At 33.8% G+C, this 17,193-nt stretch overlaps 1 protein-coding gene across 2 annotated transcripts in view; it reads left to right on the top strand.

Annotated features, from left to right (window-relative positions):
• Positions 1–17,193, top strand: part of CWF19L2 (CWF19 like cell cycle control factor 2) — a 185,528-nt gene that overhangs the window by 137,762 nt on the left and 30,573 nt on the right. For both annotated transcript variants that reach the window (XM_007182672.3, XM_057553460.1), the window contains exons 13-14: positions 5,877–6,089; positions 16,992–17,108. In XM_007182672.3, the coding sequence (XP_007182734.1) occupies positions 5,877–6,089; positions 16,992–17,108 (330 nt within the window). The remainder of the gene's footprint in view (positions 1–5,876; positions 6,090–16,991; positions 17,109–17,193) is intronic.

Below are 17,193 nucleotides of genomic sequence, written 5' to 3' on the forward strand. Positions count from 1 at the left end.
AAGATGACAGTTTCCAGCCTTTCCTGAGGTGGAGCTGATACTGTGTGGCCCAAAGTTCCCAGCATAAATCACATTGTTAACATAGATGGCTCGTGTGGCCCAAGACCCTCAGATAAACAAAACCACTCTTTTAGGCAGGACATTGCAAGTGCTTAAAGATTACCTTCCAGAGACAGAAGACAAAGGCCAGACCTCTATTTGGGTACAGTTAATTTTTTAAAACACAGGTTTATTGAGATATGATTCACATGCCATACAAATTCACCCATTTAAAGTGTACAATTCAATGGTTTTTAGTATCTTCACGAATATATGTAACTATCACCACCAGTCAATTTTACAACATTTTTATCACCTCAAGAATAAACCCTGTAACCTTTAGCTGTCACCCCCTAACCCTCTTAGTCCTCCTCCATCCCCAGCCTTAAGCAGCCATGAGTCTATTTTCTGTCTGTATAGATTTTGCTGATCTGGACATTTCATGTATATGATAGTGATTTTTTGTGACTGACTTCTTTCACTTAGCTTGTTTTCAGAGTTCATCTGCGTTGTAGGGGGTATCAGTATTTCATTTCTTTTTTTAGCCAAATATACTCACTCTATTGTACAGATTTTATATGTTTTGTTGATCTGCTCATCAATTCATGGGCATTTGGATTGTGTACAAGTTTTGACTGTTATGAATAATGCTGCTGTAAAGATTCATATACAAGTTTTTGTTAGGCATATGTTTTCATTTCTCCTGGGTATATACCTGGAAGTGGAATTGTTAGGTCATATGGTAGCCCATATGTTTAATTATTTATTAATTAATCTATATTGAATTGTTTGAGGAACTACCAGACTGTTTTCCAAAGCAGCGCCATGACTTTACACTCCCACCAGCAGTGTTTGAGGGTATCAGTTTCTCCACATCCTTGACAACACTTGTTATTATCTGACTGTTTGATTCTAGTGAGCATCAAGTGGTAACTTCATTGTAGTTTTCATTTACATTTCCCTGTATTTATTGGCCATTTGTATATCTTCCTTGGAGAAATGTCTGTTTAGATCCTTTGCCCATTTTAAAATCAGGTTGCTTGTTTTTTGTTGTTGAGTTGTAGGAGTTCTTTATGTATTCTGGTTGTAAGTCCCTTATCAAATAAGTGATTTACAAATATTTTCTCCCATTCTGTGGGCTGCCTTATCACTCTGTTGAGAGTGTCCTTTGCTTCACAAAAGTTTTAAGTTTGATGAAATCCAACTTATCTATTTTTTCTTTATTGCTTGTGCTTTTGTTGTCATAGCCAAGAAATCATTGCCAAATTCAATGTCATGAAGCTTTTCCCCTATGATTTCTTCTAAGAGTTTTAAAGTGTTAGTTTTTAAGTTAGGTCTGTGATGCATTTTGAGTTAATTTTTTTATGTGGTGTGAGGTAAGGGTCCAACTTCATCTTTTTTTGCATGTGAATATCCAGTTTTCCCAACACCGTTTGTTTAAAAGACTGTCATTTCCCTATTCAGTGGTCTTGGCACCCTTACTGAAAATCATTTGACCATATATGAGTTTGTTTATTTCTGGGATCTCAATTCTATTCCATTGGTCTATATATCTTTCTTTATGCCAGTATCACATTATTTTGATTATTGTAGATTTGTAGTACGTTTTAAAATCAGGACGTGTGAGACCTCCAACTTTGTTCTTTTTAAAGATAGTTTGTTTATTTGTAGTCCCTTGAGATTCCATATGAATTTTAAGATGGATTTTTCTATTTCTGCAAAAAACATCATTGAGATTTTGATAGATGTTGCATGCATTGTAGATCACTTTGGGTAGTATTGACATCTACTCCTCTTTCTTTTATCTTATTCATTTTAATGTTATAACTATTTTATCACATTTTTCCTATTTATTTAGAAAAGAGATTCTCAAAGTTCTAAAATTTATGACATACTATCTTGATCTTGTACCATCTCATCAATTTTCTTTAGGACTCTATCTAAATGAAAAAGAGGCATATTTTCATGCCCCTCTTGTTTTCTTCACCTCCTTTCCTCCAGCAAATATTTTCACTTTTCCCCTTCTTGGTCTTATATTCTCCGCTATCTGTTAAAAGTCTGTCCATTAAAAATTTTTGGTTGGGGGTAAGGTTATAGATGTGTACGTGACTGATAAAGGTAAAAACATTTTGTGTCAAACCCCAAAGAGAAGATAATGGGAAAATGCAAATAATTAGAGGATGTAAGAGGAGGGAATTATTGTTCTGGGATAGATGCGTATCGTATTTCAGTTGTGTTGAAGAATCATTCAGACTTAATTTGCAAGACTGTCCCCTATTTAAGTCAAAAACTATGAATAGATCAGAGAAGTTCAGCAGCATTCATGGAACATAGATTTAAAAAATAGAAATACTATCTTCTTCAACTGATTTTATTTGAATTGAATATATTCCCTGACAAGTTATGAACTGATTTTTAATAACAATATTTTTAACAATATATCATATGAAAGTAAAGTTACATGTAGAAGTACATATTCTGCTCACTAATGTATTTTAGAAAAGACAAATACCCATCAGATATCTGTATTCTCTTTTAATAAGTACCTTAACTTGATTGGGTATGTTTATTCTGGATGAAATTTAAGGTTTCTTCTAATTCTTTATTCTGCTTCATAGACTATATTCACAATATTCCCTTTCTGTGTTTTAAAGATGGGTTTCTTAAGTGAGAGAGGCTCACTATATGCCGGGCACTCTCAGCTTTACAATCAAACTGTGTTTGATTCCTGGCTCTGTCTCTTAATAATTATGTGATTTTGATTAAGTTATTTAGTCTCTCTTAGCCTCAGTTTTTTAATGTCAAGTGAGAATGACAATTCCTATGTTGTAGAGGTATTTGGCTGAGAGGATACTTAAAGTTTCTATTAATATCTAGCATATAGTTAGTCACTATTTTCATGAAAATTTTAGTGACCAGTTTGGACATTTTTCAAAATTTGATATATTATGGTTGAGATAAAGGTCTGAAGTTAAAATAATAATTTGTAAGTCAGGAGACTACATATAAATAGACAAACCTGAAAGAATAGAGAGATAATCAAGGATTAATAAAGAGAAAAAGTAGAAGATAAAATTAATTCCTGAAGCTAATGTGCTCTGAGAAATACCTTACTGATAATAATCTTTTTACCTGATTCTATCAATAATGACATTTTAGAAATTTTCTTCTGTTTACATTTAGTTTTACTTCTCTTCTTTTTCTAGTTTTTTAAGTTGGAAGATGACATCATTGATTTAAGGCCTCTCTTGTTTTCTAATATGTGCTTAGTTCTGTAATTGTCCCTCTAGGTACTGGTTTCACAGTACACCACAAATTCTCACATGTCCTGTTTTTGTTTTATTGTAGTTCAAAAAACTTTCTAATTTTATTTTTTATTTTTCTGATGATCCGTGGGTTATTTGGAAGTACACTATTTAATTTTCACATACTTGACTATTTTCCATATATCTTTCTGTTGGAATTTCTAGTCTAATTCCATTGTTTTCAGTGCACATACTCTATGTTACTTGAATCCTTTTAAATTTATTGAGAGTTTAAGTCTGAGAATGCCCTCTGTCTTGGTAAATTTTCTCTGTGCACTTGAGAAGAATGTTTATTCTGCTGATGTTGGATACAATTTCTGTCAATGTTGGTTATGTCAAATTGGTTGATAGTTTGTTCAAGTCTTCTATGTGCCTATTGATTTTCTATTTTATCAATTATAGAGAGAGTGGCATTTAGATTTCTGACTACAGTTGTGGGTTTGTCTATTTCTCCTACAGTTCTGTCAAGTTTTTGCTTCATATATTTTGAAACTATTATTAGGTGCATAAACTTTAAGATTGTTTTGTCCTCTTGATGGTATAAGTCTTTTATTATTATGAAATGACCTTCTTTATCCTTCATAATATTCTTTACTTTGAAATCTACTTTCTCTGACAGGAGTACAGGCACTCTGGCTTTCTTCATATCTATTTAAATATCTGGTAAGATCCAAAAAGTCATTTTCTTTTTGGTATTTAGTAGACTAAGTAGAACTTAGTCTAATGGAAGAAAAACATAAGTTAATGAGCTGTTTTGATACAGTGTGCTCCTCATGAAACTGATGTGAGTATAGTACTGAAGGAACTTGGACAATCTAGAAAAGTTGTTTCATGCAGGTGACAACTAAATCTAAACCTCAGATTAAAAAATGAGTAGGGATAGGAATGGCAAAATTGAGGGCAGAATTGGTCGGAGAGCAATATGTGCAAAGCCTGAAGGTAACAGTACTTTTGGGGACTAAAATAGAGTGGCAAAGTGTAGAGTTTGAGTAGGGATGTGATCACATGTGACTGAGGTGACTCACATTTATGAGTCCTTATTGTGTGCCAGGCATGTGTTGTAAGGATTAAGAAAGATAACCCTGTTAGATGGATAATATTGTTATAACCATTGTAAAATAAGGAAATAAAACATAGAGAGAGCGCAGAGAGATTAAATAACTGCCCAAGATTATACAGACAGGAGATAGAATTTTACCATGGTTATTCTGACTATAGAACCCAAGCTCTTAACCATTATACTGTTCTGTGTCTGTGACTTAGTAGGCCAAACAACAGTTTGAACTTGATCCTGTTCACAATGTAGAGCTCTTTGAGGATTTTAAGTAGGGACATAAAGAAAAAAAGTAAATAAAATTTTTGTTTTAAAAACATCACCCTGGCTACAGTTTATGTTGGGGGAGGTATAGAGAAGGTGCCTTGAGATACAGTTGAAAAATGCTTTATGTTCTATGTGGAGTGTATGCTAATTTTATTTTTTTTATTTTTATTTTTTTTCATAGATGAAGTTCTGGGATTTTTTTTTAATAAAAATAAACTTTTAATTCCTAATTTAAATAAATTAGGAGTTTGGGTTTAACAGATACACACTACTATATACAAAACAGACAAACAAGGACCTACTGATTAGCACAGGGAACTACACTCAACATCCTGCAATAACCTATAATGGAAAAGAATCTGAAAAAGAACACACGCACACACATACACATACATATTTATATACACATATATATAACTGAATCACCCTGCTGCACACCCAAAACCAACACAACATTGCAAACCAACCACACTTCAATAAGATAAATAAATAAAACTTTTAACAGAAGTTTTTATCATTATCACAACACCATTATCACACACACCCAAGTTAACAGTATTTCTTGATACTGTCAGTGGTTGTTAGCCAAAGACCACCAGGGGCACACAGAGTTAAACAAGTTGGGTTTATTACTTACTGCAGCAAGGCAGAATGCACACCGTGTTGAATTGCTCAGTATCTCAGTAAGAGGGTGTTAGAAAAGACTTATTAAAGAATTTGGTTTTGTACACATGAAACTTACATAGTTTTATAAATCATTGTTACCTCAATAAAAACAAATAAAAAAGAAAATTATTTTTAAAAGAGAAAGGGGAACATTGCTCTCAATGCTCTCAATATACATATTAGCAAATTGGCTGTTAAGTTTAATAGAGTGTATGCTAATTTTAAAGTGAAGGTTGTTCTTAACCTCTCTGTGGTTCAAGTTCCTCATCTATTAAATAGAAATGATAATGGTTCCCTCATCATAGGAGTATAAAACAATCAAATTGCATAGAACTGCACATAGTAAATACTCAGTAAACTTTAGCTGTGATGATGATAATAAATTGATCCTTGCAGGTCAAGCTTAAATTTTAATCATGTTTTCTTTTTTCTTTTAATGTAAGAATTTTATCACAGGACTTACAGATATGACTTCAGTATGCCACAGTACAATAAACTGAATTAACTACTACCTTCTCCCCACTACTATTATTTTGTTTTTTCAGTTTATGGGAAAAACAGATGGAGACTATTACACTCTGGATGACATGTTTGTCTCCAGAGCAGCTGAGAGAGAATGTTTTGGTGAAGAGGAGGAGAATCAGAGGAAAAAAGCTATTGCTGAGCACCGGAGTCTTGCTGCACTAATGGAAAAATGTCTGTATTGTTTTGACAGCTCTCAATTTCCCAAGCACCTTATTGTTGCAATAGGTGTTAAGGTAAGAAATATAACGTTTATTGCCCTAAGGAAACGATTCAGTAGTATATGTAAATTTGCCTCTTTCTTCATATTCTTATAAGATTCTAAGAAATCTGTCTTGTCTCATTCTGTTTCAACTATTTTCTTTTCTAAGTTCCCATGATTCTTAGAATCTTCTTTAGAGCGAGTATAAATATTTAAATGATACGAAGCTCCCATTTTGTGCAATTCTTCTCTATAGAGAGGCAACATTGAGTAGTGCTCAGGCCCTAGACTTTGGAACCAGACCACCTGGATTCAGATTCTTGCTCTGCCATTTACCATCTATGTGATCTTATTTTCATGATTGGCACTTGATTCTCAGTATTAAAATCACTTCAGAGCTACTTAGTCTAAAGTAGCTTCTGCTTCTTCCCTTACTTTCTCATAGAACCTTTTTGTTTCTTTATAGAATATCTCATAATTTGGAGAAGTTTATTGTACAGTTGTTGCTTGGTATCCACGGGGGATTGGTTCCAGCAGTCTCTCTATACCAAAATCCACAGATGCTCAAGTCCCATAGTCACCCCTCCATCTGCAATTCCACCTCTGTGGATTCAACCAACCCCGGATCATATAGTACCACAGCATTTATTGAAAAAAGTCCATGTATAATTGCACCCATGCAGTTCAAACCCATGTTGTTCAAGGGTCAACTGTATTTTGTTTTACTTGTTGAGTGTCTCCCCCAGTAGTCTGTAAGTGCTCTGAGGGCATAGATAACTTTTACTCATCATTGTATACCACACATGTATCCCATTATATACCAAGCATGTATGTTTATAGTCACTTCTTTCAATAAATGTTAATAATCACTTATTTAATAGTCACTAATAATAGTCACTTATTTCAGTATTTGGCAGTTTAATTCTTATATTAAGTAAATAATTATTGTGTACCTGATGTATGCCAGAACCTAAGTAGTCACTGGGGAAAAGTAGAAAATCAGATATATTTGTGGAGCTTGTATTCTAGTGAAATAGAGCAGAGAATAAAAAATGTAATGATTGCCCTGATTTAAGAAAGTGTTGTTATGAAGCAGATATAGAGAGGAAATGTGATAAAACAATGGGAGAGTATTTTTTGAGAAGGTGGTCTAGAAGGCTTCTCTGAGGAGGTATTTTAGTAAAGGTATGAAAGATGAGAAGAAGCAAGCAACATGAAGATATGAATGAATAATGTTTCAGAAAGAGGTATCAGTGAGTGAAAAGCCTTGAGGAGGAAATAAGGCAGGCATTTATGGAACAGAAAAAAGATCAGTGTAGCTGGAGTGGAGTGAGTGTGAAAAAGTGGTAGGAGAGGAAGTTTAATGAATGCTAGTTTCAGGAACTAATAGTTTGGGGAATATACATATACATATTAATTAATTTGTTTGTTGTATGTACATACTTACACACACACACAAGCACCTGTGTAGCCAAAGAACTGGCATTGACTTTTCCATTCCAATTCTAGTCTTTAATATCTTTAGGTCATTAAGACAGTCAATTTATCAGTTTGGATTTTGATTTCTTTATTTCCTTACCCTTCCTTTTCTTTTTCTTTCTTTTCCTCTAGACTTTATCAAAAAGTAAAAGTAAAAAATTCCATTCAAAATTTAATCAATCAAAAACCCCACCTTAATCACTTACTTGTATTAATTTTTCCATGTTCTTTTCTAGATTGTTACATAAACATTTGCATTTTCTTAATTATGACATTATATATAAATATTTCATTCCCCTTTAGTCTAGTCCCTACCTTTAAAAAATGTAAGAATAAATTAAACATAAAGTAACACAAAGTTTTCAATAATTCTTTACAAGAAGTTTGGGTTTTTCTCAATGACTTCATTTTCCCTAATGCACTGCAGACAGGCCAGGTCCAGGGGAGGCCCAGAGGTGTGAAGTGTACAAACCTTTTGTTAGCCTCCTGCTTTATAGGCGGTGTCCCAAAGTAGGCATTTCTCAATTAACTAGTGAAAGGAAACTGTTGGCCAGTAAAGAGACATTTTCTATTTCTTCAACTCATACATTATTTCATACATTCTTTTTCCTGTTCTTCTCAATTCTCCTCTTCTGCTGTGAGGTAATCCACATTTTCCAATTAGAGATTTCTAAAGGTATTAAATCTTCTTTTGCCTTTAACTTACTGAGCATTGGCTGATCTGTTTCTTCCCTCTTGGACTAGTTGTTTCATTCTGGTTTCATTTTAATACCATTTGAATCTCCTTTCTTGGTCTGTGCTTTATTATGCTATCTTAGTTTTAAAAACTGCTATCTAGCTTCAGCCTTTCATCTGTGAATATTTTAATATAGAAATGTTTGAAATATTGGTTTGAAGGAATTTCATCTGTTTGCTACAATATCTGACTGCTTATCCCATCTATTACAGCTAATAGGTTATTTTATTAATCTGAATAAACAGTAAGAAATTATTCCTTTTAGTTGTTACCTAAGTTAATTATATATGATTATGAGTTTCTAAGGAATTACTTTGCATTAGGCAGTAGTAATTAACAGTATTCTAAAGCAGTTCAGCAATTCTCACTCAGCTTGAATTTCTAATACTTAAAGTTAATGTCGTAAATCCAAATGTATTAATGAAGCTATGTGAGTACTCATTAGAGTCAGACAGTTATGTAAGTTTCTGATCATAAATTGTCCCTGCCTCCTCCCTCTTCTTTAAAAATAGAAGTTATTTCTCCCCTTCTTGTCTTAACACTATCCTTTACTTAAAAAAAAAAGTACTTTGATTTTTAGAACAGTTTTATATTTACAGAAAAATTATAAGGCAGTACAGAGTTCCATATACCCTGTGCCCAGTTTCCTCTATTATTTCCATCTTAACATTAGTATAGTAAAATTGTTACATCTAATGAATCAGTACTGTTTTTTGTTTGTTTTGCTTAATATAGTTGATATACAATATTATGTTAATTTCAGGTGTACTATGTAATGATTTGACATTTGCATACATTATGAAATGATCACCATGAAAAGTCTAGTAACCATCAGTCCCCATACAAAGTTATTACAATATTACTGACCATATTCCTTATGCTGTATATTGCACCCCCATGACTTATTTATTTTGTAACTGGAGTTTTAATACCTTTTCATCCCCTTCACCTATTTCACACCTCCATCCCCAAACACTCCCCTCTGCCAACAACCCAGTTGTTCTCTGTATCTATGAGTCTGTTTTTGTTTCATTATGTTTGTTCATTTGTTTTGTTTTTTTGATTTCACGTATATGTGAGATGATATGGTATTTATCTTTCTCTCTAACTTATTTCACTTAGCATTTCAATCCATAGTGTTGCAAATGCCAAGATTTCGCTTTCATTATGGCTGAGTTATATTTCATTGTATATATGGTACATATATATATGTATATATACACACACACACACATATATATACACACATACATATATACCATATCTCCTTTATCCATTCGTCTATTGAAGAACACTTAGGTTTCTTCTGTATCTTGGCTATTGTGAATAATACTGCAATGAACATTGATATGCGTATATCTTTTTGAATTAGTGTTTTGTTTTTTTAAGGTAAATACTCAGAAGTGAAATTGCTGGATCATATGGCAGTTTTATTTTTAATTTTTTGAGGAAGTTCCACACTGTGTTCCATAGTGCCTGCACCAATTTATATTCCCACCAACAGTGTAGCAGGGTCACCTCTTGTCCACATCCTCACCAACACTTGTTATTTGTTTTTTTGATGATAGCCATTCTGACAGGTATGAGGTGGCATCTCATAGTGGTTTTGATTTGCACTTCCTTCATTGTTAGTGATATTGAGCATCTTTTCATGTGTCTGTTGGCCATCTGTATATCTTCTTTGGAAAAATTTCTGTTTGGTCCTCTGCCCATTTTTTAATCAGTTGTTTTTTTGGTCTTGACTTATATGACTTCTTTTGTATATTTTGGATATTAACCCCTTATCTATCATTTGCAAGTATTTTCTCCCATTCGGTAGGCTGCCTTTTCATTTTGTTGATGATTTCTTTCACTATGCTTTTTAGTTTGACGTAATCCCATTTATTTATTTTTGCTTCTGTTTCCCTTACTTAAGGAGACATATGCAAAAAAATGTTACTAAGATCAATTTCAAAGAGTGTACTACCTATAGTTTTCTCTAGAAGTTTTCTGGTTTCAGGTCTTATATTTCAATCTTTAATCCATTTTGAATTTTTTTTAATATGGTGTGAGAAAGTAGTCTAGATTGATTCTTTTGCATGTACCTGTCCAGTTTTCCCAGCACCATTTATTGAAGAGGCTATCTTTTCCCTTATGTATATTCTTGCTTCTTTTGTTGTAGATTAATTGAACATGTAAGCATGGGTTTATTTCTGGGCTCTCTATTCTGTTTCATTGATCTATGTCTCTGTTTTTAATGCCAGTACCATTCTGTTTTGATTACTGTAGCTTTGTAGTATAATTGGAAATCAGGAAGTGTGATACCTCCAACTTTGTTCTTCTTTCTCAAGATTGTTTTGTCTGTTCAGGGTCTTTTGTATTTTTACACAAATTTTAAAATTATTTGTTCTAGTTCTGTGATATATGCCATTGGTATTTTGATAGGGATTGCATTGAATCTCCAGGTTGCCTTGGGTAGTATGGTCATTTTAAACGATATTACTTCTTCCAGACTATGAACACAGAATTTCTTTCCATTTATTTTTGTCATCTTCATTTTCTTTCATCGATGTCTTATATTTTTCAGAGTACAACTTCTTTACCTCCTTGGTAAGATTTATTTATAGGTATTTTGTTCTTTTTGATGCAACTGTAAATGAGACTGTTTTCTTAATTTTTTCTTTCTGATTGTTATTAGTGTATAAAAATGCCACATTTCTGTGTATTAATTTTGTATCCTGCAACTTTACTGAATTCATTTATTAGTTCTAATAGTATTTTTGGTAGCATCTTGAGGACTTTCTATATATAGTATCGTCATCTGCAAGCAGTGAGTTTTAATTCTTCCTTTCCAGTTTAGATTCCTTTTATTTCTTTTACTTGTCTGATTGCTGTGGCTAAATACAAGTGGCAAGAGTTGGCTTCCTTTTCTTTTTATTTTATTTATTTCTTATTTTTTAATTGAAATATAGTTGATTTACAATATTATGTTAGTTTCAGGTTTATAACATAGTAATTCAGTATTTATATAGATTATACTCCTTTTAAAATTATTACAAAATAATGGCTATATGTCCCTGTGCTGTACAATATAGCCTTGTTGCTTATTTATATTATACATAGAAGTTTGGATCTCTTAAACCCCTATCCCTATTTTCCCCTCCCCCACCCCTCTCTCCACTAGTAACCACTAGCTTGTTCTCTGTATTTGTTTTATTTTATTCATTTGCTTATTTTATTTTTTTTAGATTCCACATATAAGTGACAACATACAGTATTTGTATTTCTTTGTCTGACTTATTTCACTAAGCATTATACCTCTTAGATCCATCCACATTGTTACAATTGGCAGAATTCATTCTTTTACTATGGCTGAGTAACATTCCATTGTGTGTGTGAGTGTGTGTGTGTGTATGTATATATATATATATATATATATATATATTACATCTTCTTTATCTATTCATCTGTTGATGGACACTTAGGTTGCTTCCATATCATGGCTATTGTAAATAATAACTGCTGTGAACATTGGGGTGATGTGTCTTTTCAATTATTGTTTTCATTTTCTTCGGATATATACCTGGGAGGGGAACTGCTGGATCGTATGATAGTTCTATATTTAGTTTTTTGAGGAACCTCCATACTGTCTTCTGTAGTGACTTCCAATTTACATTCCCAACAGCAGTGTACAGGGTTTCCTTTTCTCCACATCCTTGTCAACATTTGTTATTTATAGACTTTTTGATGATAGCCATTCTCACAGATGTGAGGTGGTATCTTTATGGCTTTGATTTGCATTTCTCTGATTAGAAATGTTGAGCAACTTTTCATGTGCCTATTAGCCATCTGTATATCTTCCTTGGAAAAATGTCTGTTCTGGTTTTCTGCCCATTTTTCAATTGGGTTATTTGTTTTTTTGATATTGAATTTTATGAGCTGTTTATATATTTTGGATGTTAACCCCTTATTGGTCATATGATTTGCAAATATTTTCTCCCATTCAGTAGGTTGTCTTTTCATTTTGTGGATGGTGTCTTTTGCTGTGCAAGAGCTTTTAAGTTTAATTAGGTTCCATTTGTTTATTTTTGCTTTTGTTTCTTTTGCCTTAGGAGACTGATCCGAAAACATACCACCATAATTTTTGTCACAGTGTTCTGCCTATAGTGTTCTTCTAGGAGTTTTATGAGTTAATTTTTGCATATGGTGTGAGAAACTGTTCTAATTTCATTCTTTTACATGTAGCTCTTCAGTTTTCCCAGCACCCCTTATTGAGGAGACTGTCTTTTCCTTTGTATATTCTTGCCTCCTTTGCCATAGATTAATTGACCATAGGTTCATGGGTTTATTCCTGGGCTTTCTATTCTACTTCATTGATCTCTGTGTCTGTTTTTGTGCCAGTACCATACTGTTGTGATTTTACTGTAGCTTTGTAGTATCAACTGAACTCAGGGAGCATGATACCTACAGTTTTGTTCTTTTTTTCTCAAGATTGCTTTAGCTATTCAGGGTCTTTTATTCTGTGAAAAATATCATGGTTATTTTAATATGGGTTGCATTAAACTTGTAGATTGCTTTGAGTAATATGGACATTTTAACCATGTTATTTCTTCCAATCCATGAACACAGTATATCTCTCCATTTCTTTGTATCATCAGTTCCCTTCATTAGTGTCTTATAGTTTTCAGAGTATAGGTCTTTCACATAATTAAGTTTATTTCTAGGTATTTTCTTCTTTTTGATGCAATCTTATATGGAATTTGATTTCTTGCTTTTTCTGATAATTTATTATTAATGTATAGAAAAACAATAGATTTCTGTATATTAATCTTTTATCCTGCAACTTTACTGAATTCATTTATTTGTTATAGTAGTTTTTTGTAGCATCTTTAGGATTTAATATGTATAGTATCATGTCATCTGCAAACAGTGACAGTTTTACTTCTTTTTAATTTGCAGTCTTTTTTTGGTCTTTTTCTTCTCTGTTTGCTGTGGCTAAACACAGATGGTGAGAGTGGGCATCCTTTTTATTCCTGATCTTAGAGGAAATGCTTTCAGCTTTTCACTGTTGAGTATAATGTTGGCTGTGAGTTTTTCATGTATGGCTGTATTATATTGGTGTATGTTCTCTGTATACCCACTTTGTTGAGCTTTTGTTTTAAATGGGTCTTGAATTTTGTCTAAAGCCTTTTCTGCATTTATGGAGATGATCATATGATTTATACTCTTCAGTTTTTTTTATGTGGTGTATTGTGTTGCATCAAATACAATTTTTTGTTTCCTCACTTTCTGTGTGTATGTCTTTAGATCTGAAGTGAATCTCTTGGAGGCAGCATATGTATCATTCTTGTTTTTTTTACCAAATTAGTTGCTCTGTGTCTTTGTTGCTATTTTGTTAATTGTTTTCCTGTTGTTTTTATAGTTCTTCTTCATTCCTTTCTTCTCCTTTTGCTCTCTTTCCTTGTGATTTGATGACTGTCTTTAGTGTTATATTTGGATTTCTTTTTCTTTTTTGTGTATCTATTACTGGTTTTTGATTTTTTAGTTACCATGATGTTCATATGTAACAACATATATACTTACATATATATACATATATATATAATCTTTATTTTAAATTAACGATCTGTTAAGTTTATACTCATTCTAACCACACTACATTTTACTGCCCTCCCCCCAACATTTAATGTTTTTGTTGTCATATTTTACATCTTTCTGTTTTGTGTATCCCTTAACTACTTATTGCAGATATGGATAATTTTTTTACTTTTATCTCTTAACCTTCCTACTAGCTTTGTAAGTGGTTGATCTACTACCTTTAATGTATGTTTGCCTTTCCCAGTGAGACTTTTCTTTTCATAATTTTCTTACTTCTAGTTATGGCCTTTTCTTTTCTCCTTAGAGAAGCTTTTTATCATTTCTTGTAAAGCCAGTTTAGTAGTGCTGAACTCTTTCAGCTTTTGCTTATCTTTAAAATGCTTTAACTCTCCTTCAAACCTGAATGATGACATCGCCAAGTAGAGTATTGTTGGTTGTAGGTTTTTTCTTTTCATCACTTTAAAGATATCATGCCATTCCCTTCTGGCCTGCAATTTCTGCTGAAAAGTCAGCTGATAGCCTTATGGGAGTTACCTTATATGTAACTAGTTGCTTTTCTTTTGCTGCTCTTAAGATTCTCTCTTCATCTTTAATTTTTGCAATTTTAATTATAATGTATCATGATGTAGACACATTGGGTTCATCTTGTTTGGAAGTCTCCATGCTTCCTATACCTATATCTGTTTCCTTCTTAAGGTTAGGGAAGTTTTCAGCCATAATTTCGTTGAATACATTTTCTACCCCTTTTTCTTTCTCTGCTCCTTCTGGGTCCCCTATAACGTGAATATTAGTATGCTTGATGTTGTCTCAGAGGTCTTTCTCAATCTATCCTCATTTTTAAAACCCTTTTTTTGTTGTTGTTGTTCAGCTTGAGTGATTTCCACTACTCTGTCTTCCAGATCTTCCAGATCTCTGATCAGTTCCTCTGTATCAGTTCTTCTGAATCAATCTACTATTGATTCGTTGTAGTATATATTTTTCTTTTAGTTCTTGTATTCTTTAGTTCTCTTTGGTTCTTCTTTGTACTTTCTAACTCTTTTTTGAAATTGTCAGTGTTCTTCCCTTCTTCTCCCAAGTTCAGTTAACATATTTATGATCATTATCTTGAACTCTTTAATTGCTTATCTTTGTTTAGTTGCTTTTCTTTTCTTTTTTTTCCTGAAGTTATGTCTTTTTCCTTCACTTGGAACATTTCCTTCATCTCCTCATTTTACCTAATTCTGTGTTTTTTTTAGTCGGTGTTAAGTATGTCAGTTACTTCTCCCCATCTTCAGAAGTAGCCTTATATAAGAGACATCCTGTGGGGCCTGGCAGCATGCACCCCTTTGGTCACCAGAGCCCTATTCCTAGGGGTGCCCCCTATATGGGCTGCATGTACCCTTCTGTTGCAGTAGGGTCAACTTCCATTGGGGAGCTGGTATGTGGGGCTGAACCCCAGCTTAGTTGGCTGTGGTGCCTCTTGGCACGACTTGCAGGCCTGCTGGAGTGCAGGGTAGGCTTTTCTCTTGGTTGTATGTTTCAGCCTGTGGGATGTGGGGCTGCTGCCATCTGCTGGTAGGTGGGGTAGGCTTCTCAAGTGGTTCATTGCATGCCCAGCAGGGCTCAGGGCTGATGCCAGCTTGCTGGAGGACAGGCCTGGTCCTTGGCACTAATAAGCTAGAGGGAGGATTCTGAAATGGTGCTTGCCAGTGCTGGTGTTATTGAGGTAGAATGAGCTGCCAAAAATGGCTGCTTCCAGCTTTTCTGTCCCCAGGGGGAGTCCCAATTGCTTCCTGCCTGTCTCGGAGGCTCTCCAAGAGCAGCAAGTGGGTCTGAAACAGACTCCTTTCAAACTAGTGCCTCTGTGCTAGGACTCAGAGCATGTGAGATTTTGCAGACAACCTTTAAGAATGGAGTCCCTATTTCCTATTGCCCTTGGGATCTCTCCCATATGCAAACCTTGCAGGCCTTCAAAGCCAGACATTCTGGGAGCTCATCTTTATGGTGTAAGTCCCCTGCCTGGGAGCCCAGTGTGGGGTTCAGACTCCTTGCTCCTTGTGGAGGACCTCTATAATTGTAATATTCCTCTGGTTTGTGGGTTGCTGACCTGGGGGTGTAGGTCCTGACTAAAGTGCATCTCCAGCCCTGTTGCCTGTCTCATTGTGGTTCCTTCTTTATGTCTTTAGTTGTGGAGTATCTTTTCTGCTGGTCTTCAGGTTGTTCTTACAGGTAGTTGCTCTGTAATTAGTTGTAATTTTGTTGTGCCTGTGGGAGGAGGTGAGCTCAGGGTCTTCCTAGTCCAACGTCTTAGCCACCTCTTCAGTGCTTATTCCTGATATTGTTTTTAATTGTGAATATTTTTGGGATTTAACTGTAAATTTAAGTAGATAACCATATCCACATACACTCCAAGTTTTTCCTCTTACAGCGAAGTTTTAAAAATTTTGCATAATTTTGTAAAGCAATTAATAAATAAATTCATTAATTCATTAATTCTCTTACATAAAATTTTTCTGGCTAAAACCTAGCAAAAAATTATAGAAAATAGGATCAAGCCTTGTTGAAGAATATTTATGGTTCTTATGAACACCTTTTCCTCTCTACATATATACTAATTGACCTTTTTTGTTTTTAGACAGTTTGTGTAAAATGAAAAAATAGTACCAGCTTGTAGGTAATTCATGTATGTAAATAAATAGAACTTAACCAGTGCTGTAAAGCCATACAGAGGTTATTTCTCTTTTCTCAGCCAATGAGAGAAGGAAGACCTGATTAATAGGCATCAGTTTAACTTCCATATCATTACCAGGTCATGTATTTCTTTTATTCTTGCAAAATTTGTGCTGTTTCAAGGGCTTTGAAGGCATATAGCTTTCTCAGGTGAAGGATAAAGTGTCATTCATTCTACCCTTTGGTAAGCTTAATCTTTGAGGTATAGCAGTCAAAATTGAGACTTAGGCAATAAGTTTCTGGTTATTGAAAGATATCTTCATGGATTTTAAAATTTTAAATAGTGAATGTCTTTAAAATATTAAACTATAATATATTACTGATGATCAGGTTTATTTTATTAACTGTTAGCCATGTTAACCTACGAGGGGCTCATCTTTCAGAACTGAGAATAAATAGCAATAACATTTCACCTTTGCATCTTTTTTCCCATAGGTTTATTTATGTTTACCCAACTTACGATCTCTTACTGAAGGGCACTGCTTGATAGTCCCTTTGCAGCACTATAGAGCAGCTACCTTATTGGATGAAGACATCTGGGAGGAAATTCAGGTCAGCATGATAATGCTCATGATCATTGTAATGATCAAGAGCAGTTTTTACATACTATTGTGATAAATTCTAACAAGTTTTATGC

The sequence above is a fragment of the Balaenoptera acutorostrata genome, chromosome 9 (assembly GCF_949987535.1).
Source record: "Balaenoptera acutorostrata chromosome 9, mBalAcu1.1, whole genome shotgun sequence".
NCBI classification, from domain to species: domain Eukaryota; kingdom Metazoa; phylum Chordata; class Mammalia; order Artiodactyla; family Balaenopteridae; genus Balaenoptera; species Balaenoptera acutorostrata.